Source organism: Triticum aestivum, chromosome 5D (genome assembly GCF_018294505.1).
Source record: "Triticum aestivum cultivar Chinese Spring chromosome 5D, IWGSC CS RefSeq v2.1, whole genome shotgun sequence".
In the NCBI taxonomy this organism is placed as follows: Eukaryota; Viridiplantae; Streptophyta; class Magnoliopsida; order Poales; family Poaceae; genus Triticum; species Triticum aestivum.
The window spans coordinates 368,243,573-368,260,691 of record NC_057808.1 but is presented as its reverse complement, the minus strand read 5'-3'; the positions used below and the strand labels follow the sequence as shown (position 1 = coordinate 368,260,691).

General features: G+C 49.2%; 2 protein-coding genes across 3 annotated transcripts; one reads left to right on the top strand and one right to left on the bottom strand.

Annotated features, from left to right (window-relative positions):
• Positions 1–700: 700 nt before the first annotated feature.
• LOC123121814 (phosphatidylinositol 4-kinase gamma 5) lies at positions 701–5,124 on the top strand. Of its 2 annotated transcripts, XM_044541879.1 has the most exons (3): positions 701–990; positions 2,531–4,335; positions 4,411–5,124. In XM_044541879.1, exons 2-3 carry the CDS (start codon positions 2,739–2,741, stop codon positions 4,692–4,694), a joined length of 1,881 nt encoding a protein of 626 aa, XP_044397814.1. In that variant the 5' UTR covers positions 701–990; positions 2,531–2,738; the 3' UTR covers positions 4,695–5,124. The 2 variants fall into 2 exon arrangements, with proteins under 2 accessions (XP_044397814.1, XP_044397813.1); XM_044541878.1 differs by having other exon boundaries at positions 2,531–5,124.
• Positions 5,125–6,196: 1,072 nt separating this feature from the next.
• LOC123124957 (uncharacterized) lies at positions 6,197–8,248 on the bottom strand. Its single transcript, XM_044545502.1, has 4 exons — positions 7,612–8,248; positions 7,344–7,470; positions 6,782–6,831; positions 6,197–6,639 (listed from the first exon to the last, which is right to left on the bottom strand). The coding sequence occupies exons 1-4, from the start codon at positions 7,687–7,689 to the stop codon at positions 6,484–6,486; spliced, it is 411 nt and encodes a 136-aa protein (XP_044401437.1). The 5' UTR covers positions 7,690–8,248; the 3' UTR covers positions 6,197–6,483.
• Between the last annotated feature and the right edge of the window lie 8,871 nt (positions 8,249–17,119).

Below are 17,119 nucleotides of genomic sequence, written 5' to 3'. Positions count from 1 at the left end.
GTACTCAATAATGAATCCCAATCCAAAGAACCACACTATCCATTAAACTTGACTTGTCAAAAATATAGACATGCTTACTTCAGAAATGGGTTCAAAGAAGCATCAAAATAATACACTAATTAATTGGTGTGTAAAATGCTAATATGTCAGTAGAACACGAGGTTGTACCGTTTTGGAACACACTATTTTTTCAATTTTAAAAACATAGAGACGCAGATGCTCACCTACACAAATGAACACTCACCCATATATGCACTGCACACCCCATCCATATAAGCAACTTTGAGAGAATGGACTAGCAGATATTTGGATTGACGAAGTCATTATAGACGTCTCATAGTTGACGGACACACCATACTGTTGAAAGAATATTGGCAGAAAGCCTAAAATAATTTTAAAAAATAGGACCACATATAAATTTTTATGACACGATACACAAAAATGGATCGTACTAGTTCAGATGACCACACGAGCCAGCGCATACACACTCCCAACAAACTCATAAATACGTACATCACAGGCCTCTTTCACCCCATGAATGATCCAAAGCGACGACGTAGTACAACAATGTGCAAGTGGCAAAATTTCTTGTCGTGACCCCAGGAGGCAAGACCCCCAGGAGAGCCATTCCAGGAAATACCTCCATTTTGGAGGGGTCAAATCGCAAATCCGGCCGGCTATAAGAGAGGCGCGAAGGGGGTCGGCTTAACCACGGGAGTATTAGATTAACCCGTCCCTCTGGTCTACCTCGAGTTAAGCCACACCCTCACCCACTGAGCAAGGCGGAGGAGGAGGAGGAGGAAAAATAATTATACCCGGAAAAGGACAAAGGAATCGCGCCACCGCGGGGAGGAGGAGGAGGAGGCCGTACGGCGCGGCCGCCCGCCGTCGGATCTGCGCCGGCGACTGGTCCGGCCGCCCGAGGAGGAGGTGGCGGTGTCGCTCCGTCCCGCTCCCCGCCTTCGAGCGCCCAGATCCGCCGTCCCGCCGGTGAGTCCTGCAACCTCGCCTCGCGCTGGGACAGTGGGATGGACGCTGTAGTCCGACGGGGATAGTGCGGACTCGAGACGTCTCTCGGACGAACTGGAGCTATGCGTGCAGCTCCTGCGGAAATGCGCATCGGCTAGAGATTTCGCCTTTGTTTTGCCCTCGTGTGCGGTTTAGCGCGCGATTTCTCGGGCCATCGTCCGAGGGTTTCAGTCTCTTAGGTTCTGAGCTGTGGAGGATTTGAGAATGGTTGTGATGCGTGCGTGGTGCTGCGTCCTCTGTTACTTTTGTTGGTTTTGCTCAGTCGAAATGCGTGGGATTTGGGGGTTCGTCTAATCGATTGGGAACACGCAGGATCCATGCGCGGGTTCGTACTTTTAAGCCGTTTACTCACGAATTTTATCGTGTCGAATTGGTGGGAGTGAGTGTGGTACTGCGGGGTTCTATCCGAGCTCCTGCTTTGTCGTTTCCCTAGTATTCTCAAACCATCTAGGTGATCTGAACAATTTGATACATGCAGCGAAGAGGACCTTTTTCTGGTGTAATTCTGACAAACTTGTTTTAATCTGGGTACGACCGATTGTTTTGCTGTGTATGTTTTGGTGAGGGATAGTTGTGAGTTCAGTAAGAATCTCTGAAATTTTAGATCTACCTATGGCTAGTGAACTATACCGACTGAGATCAGTTTAGGAACAACTATTTGCTCTCTACCACTGCCTGCAGATCTACTACTGTTTATTCCTCTATCTGAGTGATGGTTATGGTGATTTTTTATTAGTTCAGGATAAGGCGATATCCTCTCTTATATGAACTAAAAAAAAGTTTATCATATACAGCCATGAATCATGATCATAAGGATTGTTTGTTGTCATGAGAAGCTGTTTTCAGTTTTGATTGTTCTATTCCTGCCAAGAGTGGGAGCTAACCTTCTATTTGTGAGTTGTATGCATGCTTATGTCTGAAATTCTAGATATTTGTATCAAATGATGATACTGTATGAATGAAGTTGAGATCTAAAGCCTACTGTCACCATGGGACCGAAATATATTTATTCCTGTCTGGGGTTTATGGTTATTGATTAAGTGAAGATGTGGAATCTAGATGTAAGGGTGGAAGAATTGTCAAGTGTATTTAAACTTTAATATGCTTAACAACTACCCTGGGTGTATTATCTTAGTACCATTAAGAATTTTATGAAGCCATGCTATCGGCTATTGCTTGCTATGGTGCAAGACTTGCTAAAAGAACAGAAATACTGAAATGAGCAAACAAGAAGATCCAAAGAGGCTTTGTCTTGTGGCAGCAACTTCAGGCTATTTCATGGTCTGCTAGACTGTTTAACTCGAAAATTTGTAGAAACTCATGCCATTACCGTATAATAAGATGTCCTTCTGTTTTGCTTCTACGTCCTTCTCATCAGGATATATGTCTGCTGTACTTCCAAAAAATTTCCTGGTTCTACATGTCTAAAAATTTATATCTAGAAAGCTTATCTTGTGCAAAACCTACGTTATTCATGGTTCATTTTTTCTTTCTTATGCAGGGTATCTACCACTGAACTGTGAGATAAAGTGCTTTCAGTTGATGCAAGAGGGTGTGCACACATCTTCATCTATGGCCTACTATTGATTGCTCTGCAGTGATCAGTTTGAAGTCTTCTTTCTTCCTCTTGCTACGAGTTTTCTTGCTTCTCTGGTGGGCTACAGGAGAGGTGGAAGCAGATAAAGGCAGACAGGCAGCTCAGCCATTCTATGTCCAGGGACTTGGATTGTCCTGTTCAGACACAGATGGCTGTTGCAGTCCTGGATCGGAGTTTCAGCAGTGACTATCCTGCAAGTAGCAAAACTGAGGGGAGACCTTTGAGCTGGAAGAGAGTTTTTGTTCAAACTGATAATGGTTCTGTCCTGGGCATTGAACTGGAGAGGGGAGAAAATGCGCACTCTGTGAAAAAAAAGCTGCAGATAGCTTTGAATGTTTCCACAGAGGAGAGCTCACTGACCTTTGGTGATCTTGTTCTGAACAATGATCTCAGCAATGTCCGCAATGACTCGCCGTTGCTCCTCACAAGGAATCAGATGCACCGGAGCAGCTCAACACCTTGTCTCTCTCCTACTGGAAACGGCGTGCAACAGCGAGACCGTAGTGGACCCATTGCTATCCTTGGATGTTCAAGCCCTTCCCCTCAGATGAAACAGCTTGCTAAGGATATTGTCAAAGCCATAAGGAATGATGTTGACCCAGTAGCTGTTAACAGTGGGATGGGTGGTGCCTACTACTTCAAGAACATTTGGGGTGATCATGTTGCAATTGTAAAGCCAACTGATGAGGAACCATTTGCTCCAAATAATCCTAAAGGCTTTGTAGGGAAGACCCTTGGACAGCCAGGCCTCAAAAGGTCTGTACGAGTTGGTGAGACAGGGTTCAGAGAGGTTGCTGCTTACCTCCTTGACCATGGCAACTTTGCAAATGTTCCTCCAACCATGCTGGTCAAGATCACACACAGTGTGTTCAATGTGAATGCCACTGTTGGCTGCAATCATAAGATGTTCCACAACAAATCACAGGCTGTGAGCAAGATTGCATCATTGCAGCAGTTCATCCCTCATGATTTTGATGCCAGCGACCATGGGACATCAAGCTTCCCTGTATCTGCTGTGCACCGGATCGGCATTCTTGACATCAGAATCTTCAACACGGACAGGCATTCGGGCAATCTTCTGGTCAGGAAAGTTGGTCCTGGGTCTGACAATTTTGGTGTGCAGACCGAACTCATTCCTATTGATCATGGTCTTTGTCTGCCCGAGTGTCTAGAAGACCCTTACTTCGAATGGATTCACTGGCCACAAGCATCCATCCCTTTCTCTGAGGAGGAACTTGAATACATTGCAAAATTGGATCCTTTAAAAGATGCTGAGATGCTACGGATGGAGCTTCCCATGATCCGCAAGGCATGTCTGCGGGTGCTGGTGCTGTCAACAATATTTCTCAAGGAAGGTGCAGCATTTGGCCTCTGCTTGTCCGAAATTGGAGAGATGATGAGCAGGCAGTTTACTGGGAGGAAAGAAGAAGAGCCAAGTGAGCTTGAGCTTCTTTGCATGGAGGCAAGGAAGTGGGTCGAGGACAGAGAGCTATTTCTTCCAGAAGCCGGAGTTGAAGACGACGATGATGACTTCACCCAGTTCTCTCTTGACGGCGAGGATGATTCAGATGCATTTGAATCACCCTCATTCAGCAGGTTTGGTCCCATGAAGGCAAGCCACAGGAATCCACTGTCAAAGCTAGCCGAGTGTGATGAGGAGGAGGATGATGAGAAGGAGATGGTCAAGGATGACTCCGACCCCTTGAACGGTATGTTTCCTAAGCTGGTCCCTCCCGTCTCAAAGCTGTCCGCGTTGCTGAAGGGGTTTGGTTTCCATGGGAAAGCTAAGCCCTACCACGGAGGCATTCCGAAGACGAAGAGCAAGGTGGCTGCTAAAACTAACTATAGTGGCGAAGGTAGTATGTATCAGTCTGGAAGCAGGAGCGCGAATGAGATGCTCCCTCCCAGCGCCAGTTTTGTGAAGCTGTCGGACATGGGCTCCGAGGAGTGGACTGCGTTCCTCGACAAGTTCCAGGAGCTCCTCCCGAGCGCCTTCCAGGCACGGAAGCACGCGGCTGGCGCCGGCCCGCGCCCGCTGCAGAGGCTGGGAACTTCGTGCCAGTTTTGAAGGTAGCAGTTCGTACCCAAAGGTAATGTAGATGCAACCCAGGTGTGCAGGTGTTTTCTTCGCGGCAGCCGGAAGCAGCCCTATGCTATGCGCCTGTAGGTGTGTGTTTGGACTACGGATCGTGGAGAGGAGAAGATAGAGGTGGTTCGATAAAAATAAAGACCGTCCCCTTGACATGCGATCTTCCCGCAGAGTGATGTGTCTTCGTGTCTGTGCATAGCTTTAGTTTTTGACATATGGAATGGTTTGTTCTTTCTTTCGTCTGTATATATACGAAGTACTCCTCCTACCTCGCAACGCCGGGCTCCATCACGGCTGGTGGTGCCCGGCGGTGGTCGTGTTGAGTGTTGTCGGCGCCGCCGCTGTTTCGGCTTTGCCACTGTACCATTTCCGAGACGCTTACCATAATAATAATATAGTATTATGAATATGCACCTGGATGTTGCTACGCATGTGCACATATATTGTCACCTGTTTACATCTGCGTGTCTACTTCTCTGCTTTGGCGCTTTTGATGCGTGAGTCGTTATGAGAACGTGGGATAGTACGTTGATGTGATACGAGCGAATGGTCTGGAACTTGGTTCGGGTAGTGTCAAGGGGCCCCGTGCCATGTGCCGTAGAAACTTGCGGGTTGGCTGGTTCCACCGTCAGTGCGGACTGACGACTTCCCTCAGATGACCAGATGTCGACATGTCTGGTAACGGAAGCACAAATCTATTGACCCTGTACCCTGCCCGCGACGTATGCACTAGGGAAGTTTGGACTGGACCCTGGGAGTGTCGTCAGTCTGGTGTTTTCTACACCTGAAGTGACTTCTCCGAGTCCTTCTTTTCTCGTCAGGTTAGGTGGCCGGTCCGTGTCACACGGCAGAGTGAGACCGTCCTCTTCAGTGGAGGTCGCTTTCCTGCATCTGGACTGTGAACTACAGATAAAAACTAGACGGAAGAAGTCCAAGCCCATCACGTACTGGATCAGAAAACTTCAAGCGAGCATGGTCGTGCGTGCAGTCGTGCAGAAGACGACGTCCGTCGCTCGGTCCAGGTATACAGGATAACAGCAACAGGTGTCCCGGCGTCTCGCTCTCACCACCCTGATGTGGCTGCCTCCCAATGCTTCGCTGCCGTGCGATCGTCTACTCCGATCGCCCCGTTCCTCTATTATTGGCCGGCCCTGTCGCTGTCACGGCGCGGCGGCGGCATGGGGGGTTGGCGTGGTCCGGTTCGCCACGGCTGCTATTGGCCGGCCGAGAGCGCAGATGCGGGCACGCTGGCTGGCTGCTACGGCAAGGCAAGGCAGGCAGGCATGCTAGCTTCCTCTTTTCGTTGGGTCTGGAAGGATCTGAGCCCTGAGATGGAAGCAACTATGATGATCGGAGCTCGGATACGTGTAACAGCTGCGATGGGCTGACCACCTTGGTCTCAACTCTGAACCCGCAAAGCATTTATTTCTTTACGGCGAGGAAGGAGAGCGCATACTGCTTGCCACAGCCACGTGCTGAAACCTGAAGTAGCATCATGAGTTCTATTCTCTGCAGCTTCAGAGATGCTGCTGCTGACAGATTACAGACGTCACTACCCCTCCAAGCACGGCGCAACCAAAACTGCTCATCCAACTCACCTCGATCGATCCGTTCCATTGATCGATCGAGGTTCAGAAATGGGCTCTACGTGCGGCCCGGAGGGTCCCTCCCTACTTAGCTAAGCTAACCATGTGCTAGCTAGCCTAACACCATCTGTGTCTATATCAATAGGAGTCGCATCTTCTCACGCGTGTGGACCGGCATCTAGCTAAGGCTTCTCGTCCGCGAGCTCATACAACGGAGCGTCGTTGTTGATGGGCCGCCGGCTGTGGACGTCCACGGAGACGGAGTAGTCCATCCTCAGCATGTCTGACGCCATGGCGGCCGCGTCGCCGCCGTGGTTATGACGATGGCCGGTTGCTCCCTGGAAATGAAAGCGCGACCATCAGTACATGGTAGGAATCGAAGTTGTATGTCGATTGTGATGTGGCCAGCGGCCAGCCATGTGCCGTGCAAATAATGCCTGTGATGCTGAATCATGTAAAGCGTGCGGCTGCTGCACTTGCCTCATCATGTACAAATTCAGCAGACCCATGACCTGCTTCTTGATTTGCTCCTGCAACAACAGAAATGGCACGTATCAGTTCATCATTCAGGGTCCAGTGGTTCACTGTCAGACAAAAAACAGTACAGCTAACTAATTGCCCTTCTCTACGCGGCCCATTTGCAGTACACTAATTACAGGTTCAAGTTTGGGTGCTGGAGTGGCAGATTTGACAAGAATCTTAACAGCACAAGTAAAGAACACCAGCTTGTTTAACTGACGAGGAGCACTGGCACTGTACTTTTTACTTCAGGAGTGAAAAAATAGAACTACCACTACTGTACCACTAGCAGCAATCAATCAGTGGCAAGAACCAAGAAGAAGCCTTTGCCTTTTTGCCGCGCCTCAGTTATTCTTTGGCGGATGAACTCTGGGAGTGCGGTAATCGGAATGGAGCGGCACTTGGCCGTCAAATTCGCGCCTGCCGCCGCCACTCCTCCTTTGCCCGGCACGTTCACCGCCTAACCCGACAACGGTGACCTCTACGGTTTTCTTCCCTCCGCGGGCACGGGCAGGGTTTGCACCTGTGTTCCTGGCTCCCACGGCCTCATCCCTCCTCGCCTCTCCGTGCCCTCGGTCCGCCATTGCCCGCCGTCCTCTCAGGTGCCATCTCCGGCCGGTCAAGGGTGCCGCGTCGTCGCCGAAGCTCCCCTGCATTTTCACGACCGAGAAGCAAGGTATCAGCACTACTCCGCCATTGCTGGCATTCACTGCCACTGACAGCGCCACCTGCACGCAGTGTGAGCGTGCCGTGGACAAGAAGTTATTGCGAAATTACTGCGTAGTACCGACCTTGTTGTTTGCTTCGGCGGTGGAGGCAGACAGGGAGAGCAGAAGCAGCAGGAGAAGAAGGCTCCCTGCGCGCCTCATGGTCTCCTCTACTTGGCAACAAAGAGCTACCTGCTGGCACCTCTGAACCGGACGAGCAGAGGGGAAAGGAGAGGTTTAGGTGACAGTGCAGGGGTTTTATATATGCCAAGGAGGCAGATTAGATCCATCCACACCACACTGATCAGCTCAGCTCCACCGCACACAGCTAGCGATGCTGGTCAAAGGGAGCTGCCGCATATTCAAACCCGGCACCGTCTGACGCGCCCAATATCAAACTGCTGTGTGTGCGCTTTCCCGTTTCTTAATCCGCGGCCTGTCGCCCCCGCGCGCGCGCTTGCACCGATGCCCTGGTCCCGGCCATGGAGGACGTACAGAAAACCTCGGGCGATCTCCGGTGCGCGCACGCACCGGCCATGCGGACAGGGGAGGGGTACGTGCCTCCCCCGCCGCCTCGGCGCGGCCGATGCGGACGGAATTGGAAGGCGGGGGGCTTGTTCTTTTCTGTCCCTGGGAATGCGCCGTCGTGCGCGCGCGCCACGGCGAGGCGTGTTTCTCTCTGCAGTAGCGTGTCTTCGGATCGAAGGAGCTTGCGTGCGTGCGTGGGGTGTGACTGAGAAAACAATCGTGTGTGGGATTCGGGTTCCGATGGCGCTGTTTTGGTGCTTGCAGGGAGATCTCTAGCTGCGGTCTCGGATTCCTTCGAATCACACGTCTGGCGTGTTGCTACCAGTAGGCAACCAACGTACGTTCGCATTCGCTAGTTTCAGCATTTCTTTTAGTTGGCTTAGTTTCAGCCTGGCGGAGCAATATACTCCCTCCGTCCGAAAAAGCTTGTCCCTCATTTGTGCTAGATACATCTATTTGAGGGACAAGTTTTTTCGGACGGAGGGAGTACAAGTTAGAGCATCTACGACCAGAGTTGCCTAATTCGATGCCGGCCCAATATACGTCGCGTCTACTGACAGTGACCGACCGAACCTTAAATGAGCCTAACCACAACCTCTACTTTCGAAACATCAAATACATACAAACACTTGAACGTGGATCGTAGTTAAGAATGCATAATCGTAATATAGTGCAAACGTAAAAATTGTTCATAGTGCATAATTGAAAAACTAAAAGCAAAGCTTACTGATTTTTCAATGTTTTAAATAGCGGGCTATGAAAAATAGCCGCGGGCCTCCAAATCAGCTATAGTGGGCTATTTGTGAAGGCGACCATTTAGCGGCACCCTGCTGAAAATGCTATAGTTGAGTTATAGCCGGCTATTTAAAACTATGATTTTTAGCATGGATCCATAAGATCATTCAGAAGTTGCATATGCACTTGTTGATATCGTTGTTGTCGATGCATCTCCAGAAAGTTTGTAATATGCTCCGCCTTTTGTTCCGGGAGGCGGATCTAATTACCGGGCTTCTCAAAATCATGTGTGCTGGCTGCCCCTTCACCTCATCCTCGACAATCATGTTCTGCAAGATTACGCAACATGTCATGAGCTGCCAAAGTGTCTCCGCTTAGCACAACATTGCAGCTCCACAAACAATAACCCGATAAGCTTGAAGCATTCTGAATGCCTCTCCACATCATTCTTAGTTGTCTCTTGCATTGTTGCAAAGTGGCATTGTTTGTTTCCATGGGATCGGATATGGTCTTCATAAACGGCGCTTATTGAGAATAGATACCATCAACAAGGTAGTATCCCATGTTCTGGTTGTGCCTGTTGACAGTGTAGTTGCACGCCGGAGCTTCTCCATCACAAAGTCTCTTGAACAAAGGAGATCGTTGGAGCACATTGATGTCACTGCACAAACCAGCATGAAAAAGAAATCATGCCAATTCCACAAGTCCTTCAATGCCACCTATTCAGTTATGATGGTGGCTTCTTTGACGTGACCTTGGTATTGCCCACACAAATCTTTTTGGGCAGTTCTTCCATTGCCAGTACATGCAGTCAACTGAACCCAACATAACTGGGAATCATGCTCCAATTGCCAACAATTTTTTTGTGTCCTCCACAGTTGGCTCTCTCAGGTACTATGGTGCAAACACCTTCACCACATTGCGTGTAAATTGCACTGTGGTGTTCAGGACCGTGGTCTCTCCCATCCAGAATTTAGTATCAATTTGCAGCCTTAGCGTAAGCAAGCATCCTGAGAGTAGCCGTGCATTCCTACAGAGAAGAGAAAGAAAGTTGTCCACAACAATCCCTCCCTAGCTTGAAGTTGTCATCAACCTTCTCCACGACAGTCACTACGCGCAACAGCAAATCTCTGCTCATCTGGAAGGGAAGTCAAAAGAAACCTTCGTGGTATGTTGGTTCCATTTTGAAGTAGTCCTGCACCGACAATCCTATCCCAGGAATAACTCTCCGACCCTTTATGAAACCCTTAGTTTAGTATGTGCTCCTTTGCCTTCTCCACTTTCTCCTGGATGCTCATCAACATCAGCATTTTAGCATCTTCATCGTCCGATTCCAACGAATCTATGAACTCGTTGAATATGAATTCGTCGAGGTCCGTGTTTTCATAGCCATCATTCCACGATGAATCCATCGGTGACCTAGAAATGGCCAAAAGAATAAAAAAACGCTCAGACATTTCATCAAACACATAGACCGCGAGGTGTATATCCGGGGGAGTTGGACGTACCGGGCGGCGTTCGGTGGCGGCGACCTTGACTAGTTGCAGCACGGTCGGTGGCAATGTGGGTTGGATCCTTCGGTGATGAACAAGCTGTGGGTTGGAGACGACAGTGGAGCAACGGTGGTGGTAGAACTCCGGTGGCGGCTATGCGGACGAGGGCGAAAGAGAGAAGGAACAGGACTGGCCGGACAAGGAGGAGGGACATCTTCAAGCGAATGGGTGCTGGCCCTTGCAGTCAGTCCTACATGGCGAGCACGTCTAGGCGTCCCCATATCCGCCTCAGATATGGGTCGGGTATGGGGAGTGCCGGCAGCCCGGGCATTTGGGTCGGATTTGCCAGGTCCGGTTGGGTGGTTGTTTTTTGTTTGGACAGTGACCGAATAGGCCGCCCGGACGTTTGGGACGGATATGAAGGCTCCGGTTGTAGATGCTCTTACGCAACCAATTTTGTCATGTCGGTGCCAATGTGCGCTACCAATTGTGTATAATGGACAAAAAATGCCTGTATTTGGATAATACTTCAAGTAATTATTGGCATGAATATGCCCCTTCATCTACTCCCATTCATTTTTCTTGAAAGCAAAATGTCAACAATTATTGGGCGGAGTTTTTTTTTTCTTAGCGACAAACCCATGGGACATGAGGCGGATCTCAGTACTTGCAAAGTTGCAATGCATCATCGTGTATTCATGGAGCGTGATCGGACTCAAACAAAACATACTCCGTATCTCCGAACCACAACATTTCGAGAAGAAACTACGATTTGTCGTGCTCGGGTTCCACTGGTTGAGATCATTGCTCGGCCATCGACATATTTTTCTTGCAGTGCGATCTGCATCTGCATGTTCCGGTGGCGAGGCTGATTGATTAGAGTAGAGTACGTGCCTGATTAACTAAAACTAACGTAAAGCTTTGTAGTTACCCAGGCAGGGGCCATGTTACTTAACAGTCAAGATTCTTGGCCTAGTAGGCAGTAAATTATGCCCTAATGTCCGTTTGTTTTTCTCTCAGCTACTCTAGACGATATCCCCCGGTCAAAGATATGTCCATGCACCATCGTGCTGGCCGGATTAACAATGGGCGCGTTGGATCAAGCGAGGGTTAGCGCATGAGATGGCCCGAGATTGTCGTGCACTGGGTGTGGAGCCTGTTAGCACGCGCGTCCCTACTTGGAAGTGTCCTGAATCCTGATGGACGTCGATGGGTCCATAGCTACCATGGTTGTTGGCCTTTTGCTGCGCCTGTCAGAGCCTGAACCCGGCCGGCCGGCTATGGCGACTCTCTCGGCCACACGAGCATGAATTCGCTGGCTGCATCGGTAGTGAATATTTTTCTGATGTATGGGGTCCAGCTCCTCTCTCTGTAAGCAAACATGCATACTATGTAAGCTTCATTGATGATTTTAGCAAGTTTACCTGGATTTATTTACTTAAGAAACCCTCCGAAGTGTATCAAGTTTTTCTTGATTTTCAACAGTATGTTGAGCGCCAATTTGGTCGCAAAATTTTCACCATGCAAACTGACTGGGGTGGTGAATATGAAAAATTGAACAGTTTCTTTCAACGTATAGGCATTGTTCATCATGTGTCATGTCCCCATGCTCATCAACAAAACGGTTCTGCTGAACGCAAACACCGTCACATTGTTGAAGTAGGCCTTGCTCTACTTGCCAACGCTTCTATGCCTCTCAAGTTTTGGGATGATGCCTTCATCACAGCTACCTTTCTTATAAACATGCTTCCTACCAAAGTCCTCAATTTTGGCACTCCCAGTGAAAAACTTCTCCAAATCACACCCAATTATGAGCCTCTCCGTATCTTTGGTTGTGCTTGCTGGCCCAACCTTCGTCCATATAACAAACATAAACTCTCTTTCCGATCCAAACGGTGTGTTTTTCTTGGATATAGTCCTCGTCACAAAGGTGTTAAATGCCTTGATGTGACCACCGGTCGTGTCTATGTTTCTCGAGATGCTGTCTTTGATGAGAATGTTTTCCCATTTGCTTCTCTTAATCCTAATGCTGGTCGACGTCTCCGTGAAGAAATTCTTCTTCTTCCACAGGATAACTCATCTTCGGCATGTATGGATAGGGGTGTGCATACTAATGATCATTATTTGCGTCTTGTTCCTGCTGTTAATCCTCCTCAGGTTGCTGTCAACGAAACCCCGGTTGTTTCAGCTCAAGCATCTGGTCAAAATTCTGAGGAAAATGCATCACATAGCACATCAAATAACGCTACACAGCAGGAGAACAGGACAACATGTGTAACAGGAGATATGAGCAATCCCGAGGCTGATTTTGGTTCAGATTCTCCTCTGGGATCCATGCAGGCAGATTGCAGCAACAACACTCCCCTCGTCAGTACGTCAGGCGCGCAATCCCAGGAGGATCTCGGCGCGTTGCATGCGCCAGCAGCCGACAGCCCCATCAGCGTGGGTGTTGGAAATATGCCCTAGAGGCAATAATAAAATGGTTATTATTATATTTCCTTGTTCATGATAATTGTCTATTGTTCATGCTATAATTGTGTTATCCGGAAATCGTAATGCATGTGTGAATACATAGACCACAACATGTCCCTAGTGAGCCTCTAGTTGACTAGCTCGTTGATCAACAGATAGTCATGGTTTCCTGACTATGAACATTGGATGTCATTGATAACGGGATCACATCATTAGGAGAATGATGTGATGGACAAGACCCAATCCTAAGCATAGCACAAAGATCATGTAGTTCGTTTGCTAGAGCTTTTCCAATGTCAAGTATCATTTCCTTAGACCACGAGATCGTGTAACTCCCGGATGCCGTAGGAGTGCTTTGGGTGTACCAAACGTCACAACGTAACTGGGTGACTATAAAGGTACACTACATGTATCTCTGAAAGTGTCTGTTGGGTTGACACGGATCGAGACTGGGATTTGTCACTCCGTATGACGGAGAGGTATCTCTGGGCCCACTCGGTAATGCATCATCATAATGAGCTCAAAGTGACCAAGTGGTTGGTCACGGGATCATGCATTACGGTACGAGTAAAGTGACTTGCCGGTAACGAGATTGAACAAGGTATTGGGATACCGACGATCGAATCTCGGGCAAGTAACGTACCGATTGAGAAAGGGAATTATATACGGGATTGATTGAATCCTCGACATCGTGGTTCATCCGATGAGATCATCGAGGAACATGTGGGAGCCAACATGGGTATCCAGATCCCGCTGTTGGTTATTGACCGGAGAGTCGTCTCGGTCATGTCTGCATGTCTCCCGAACCCATAGGGTCTACACACTTAAGGTTCGGTGACGCTAGGGTTGTAGAGATATTAGTATGCGGTAACCCGAAAGTTGTTCGGAGTCCCGGATGAGATCCCGGACGTCACGAGGAGTTCCGGAATGGTCCGGAGGTGAAGAATTATATATAGGAAGTTCAGTTTCGGCCACCGGGAAAGTTTCGGGGGTCACCGGTATTGTACCGGGACCACCGGAAGGGTCCCGGGGGTCCACCGGGTGGGGCCACCTATCCCGGAGGGCCCCATGGGCTGAAGTGGGAGGGGAACCAGCCCCTGGTGGGCTGGTGCGCCCCCCTTGGGCCTCCCCCTGCGCCTAGGGTTGGAAACCCTAGGGATGGGGGGCACCCCACTTGGCTTGGGGGGGAAGCCACCCCCCTTGGCCGCCGCCCCCCTTGGAGATTGCATCTCCCAGGGCCGGCGCCCCCCAGGGGCCCTATATATAGTGGGGGGGGGGGGAGGGAGGGCAGCCGCACCACAGCCCCTGGCGCATCCCTCTCCTTCCCGTGACACATCTCCCTCCTCCCGTAGCGCTTGGCGAAGCCCTGTCGGAATCCCGCTACTTCCACCACCACGCCGTCGTGCTGCTGGATCTCCATCAACCTCTCCTTCCCCCTTGCTGGATCAAGAAGGAGGAGGCGTCGCTGCTCCGTACGTGTGTTGAACGCGGAGGTGCCGTCCGTTCGGCGCTCGGTCATCGGTGATTTGGATCACGACGAGTACGACTCCATCAACCCCGTTCACTTGAACGCTTCCGCTCGCGATCTACAAGGGTATGTAGATGCACTCCTCTCCCTCGTTGCTAGATGACTCCATAGATTGATCTTGGTGATGCGTAGAAAATTTTAAATTTCTGCTACGATCCCCAACAGTGGGGCCCTCCAGCCGCGCCACCACGGCCCGGTGCGGCTCACCGAGCGCCACGCGCGCGATGGATGGGCCGGTGGCCGACCAGACGACAGGGGCGGGACCCAGCTTGAACGCCCCGCCCCGCGCGACAGAGCGGGCGGCCAACAAGGGCGCTGGAGCACCGACCGCGAGGGAGATCTCTCGGATCTGGAGCGATGGGGTGCAGCGGATCCGGCTAGATCTTCTGTGAATAGGGATTCTGCTGACTCTTCAGGATCTTTTGTGCCTTCCACTCCTGCACCACCTCCTGTTGTTGGAGTTCAAACTAGGCTGCAAAAAGGTATTCGAAAACCGAAACTATATACCGATGGTACTGTTAGGTATGCCCTTCTAACAGCGACAGGAGAACCCAAGAATCTTTCTGAGGCTCTTACTGATCCAAACTGGAAACATGCTATGCAAGATGAATATGATGCTCTTGTTGCTAACAAAACCTGGCATTTAGTGCCTCCTAGTTCCACTAAAAATATCATTGATTGCAAATGGGTTTATCGCATCAAGAAACATGCTGATGGCACTGTGGACAGGTACAAAGCACGTTTTGTTGCAAAAGGATTCAAACAGAGATATGGTATTGACTACGAGGATACTTTCAGTCCTGTTGTTAAGGCTGCCACTATCAGGATTGTTCTTGCAATATCAGTTTCTCGAGGCTGGAGTTTAAGGCAACTAGATGTGAAGAACGCGTTTTTACATGGTGTTCTGGAAGAGGAGGTTTACATGAAACAACCACCAGGTTTTCAGTCTTCCGCTAATCCAAATTATATTTGCAGACTTGATAAAGCATTATATGGTCTGAAACAAGCTCCTCGAGCTTGGTACTCTCGCCTGAGTTCCAAGTTACACACACTGGGTTTTCTTCCATCCAAAGCTGATACTTCATTGTTCCTTTTTGATAAGCCAGGACTCACTATGTTCCTCTTAATTTATGTTGATGACATCATTGTTGCAAGCTCCTCTGATTCGGCTATATCAGCTCTCCTTCATCACTTAAGTTCGGATTTTGCTCTCAAGGATCTTGGCGATCTTCATTATTTTCTAGGTATTGAGGTTCACAAACAGTCCAATGGGCTGCTTTTAAGTCAGGAAAAATATGCTACAGACTTACTGGCTCGTGTTGGTATGCGTTCTTGCACGCCATGTCCAACACCCCTCTCCACTACAGAAACATTACGCTTGACAGATGGATCTCCTCTTGGATCTGAGTATGTTACACATTATAGAAGCATTGTTGGGGGACTCCAGTATCTGACACTGACTCGCCCTGATCTTTCTTTTTCAGTTAATAAGGTCTGTCAGTTTCTTCGTGCTCCTACTACTGCACATTGGACTGCTGTTAAACGCATTTTGAGGTATATTCAGGGCACAAGTAAGGTTGGTCTTACTTTCCAGCGGTCCAGCTCCACCCTTCTCAGTGCCTATTCCGATGCAGATTGGGCAGGTGATCTGGATGATAGACGCTCTACTGGTGGATTTGCTATATTTTTTGGGCCCAATCTTGTTTCTTGGAGTGCCAGAAAACAGCCTACTGTGTCCAGGTCAAGTACAGAGGCTGAATATAAAGCTCTTGCAAATGCCACTGCTGAGCTTATTTGGGTTGAAGCACTAGTTCGTGAACTTGGTGTTTCCCTTCAGGTGAAACCATGCCTATGGTGTGATAATCTTGGTGCTACCTACCTGTCTGCCAATCCAGTTTTTCATGCCCGTACAAAACACATTGAGATAGACTTCTGCTTTGTTCGCGAACGGGTTGCTCGCAAGCAACTTGATGTCAGGTTCATATCAAGCAAGGATCAGATTGCAGATGGTTTCACAAAAACATTATGTGTAAAAAAATTAGATGAGTTTAAACGTAATCTGAACCTCTCCCAGGTCTAGATTAGGGGGGGGGGGGGTAGAGTTATTGTACTATATGTATTGGGTATAGAGTAGTACTCTACCCCAATACGTATCCTCTTTGTATACGCCACCACGGGGGCTCTTCCCGTATATATAAACACGTAACCGGCTACCCCAAAGGGTACGTCTGTTCACCCCAAAATCAGCAGATCTGATTGAGAGGTTTGCACGGTTGGAATTACTTGCAGTGTCATATATGGTCTCCAATTATGTTTTCGTTTTTCACTAAGAATCAGGTTCGGCAAAGGCTCTTTCTGTTTCACCATTTCAAGCTCCCCTGACTGCAGCACATGTATTTTCTGCGCCCACGGCTACGACTATGGGCTCAGCCCGCAAGCCGCAACCTTCGAACAACATGGCGACTCAGCCCAACATAGCACACGGCCCACCCGTGTATTTTCTTTTCTTCCACAAGCCATGGAAAAAGCGCTAAAAAGCCAAAAGCCATGAAAAAGAGTCATTTCTTATTCGGCACTTGAAAAATGCAAGTACTTCTGTCCCATGGGTTATTAGATGCGAAAATGCTATTCTGAGCTCGAGCTCAGATGAGCTCTGTATCTTAGCCATCAGCTCCCGCTAAGATTCGCACCGTCCAATGTATATTCATCTGTATTCGAAGTTGTATATGCGCCTCCCATGGCCCACTCACCTACCTCCTTTAATGCGACATTCGTCATCCCTCCGCGAGGCAGCTCACGGTGCGCCCGTCGTGGGCCACGGCTCAGCGGTTACGCC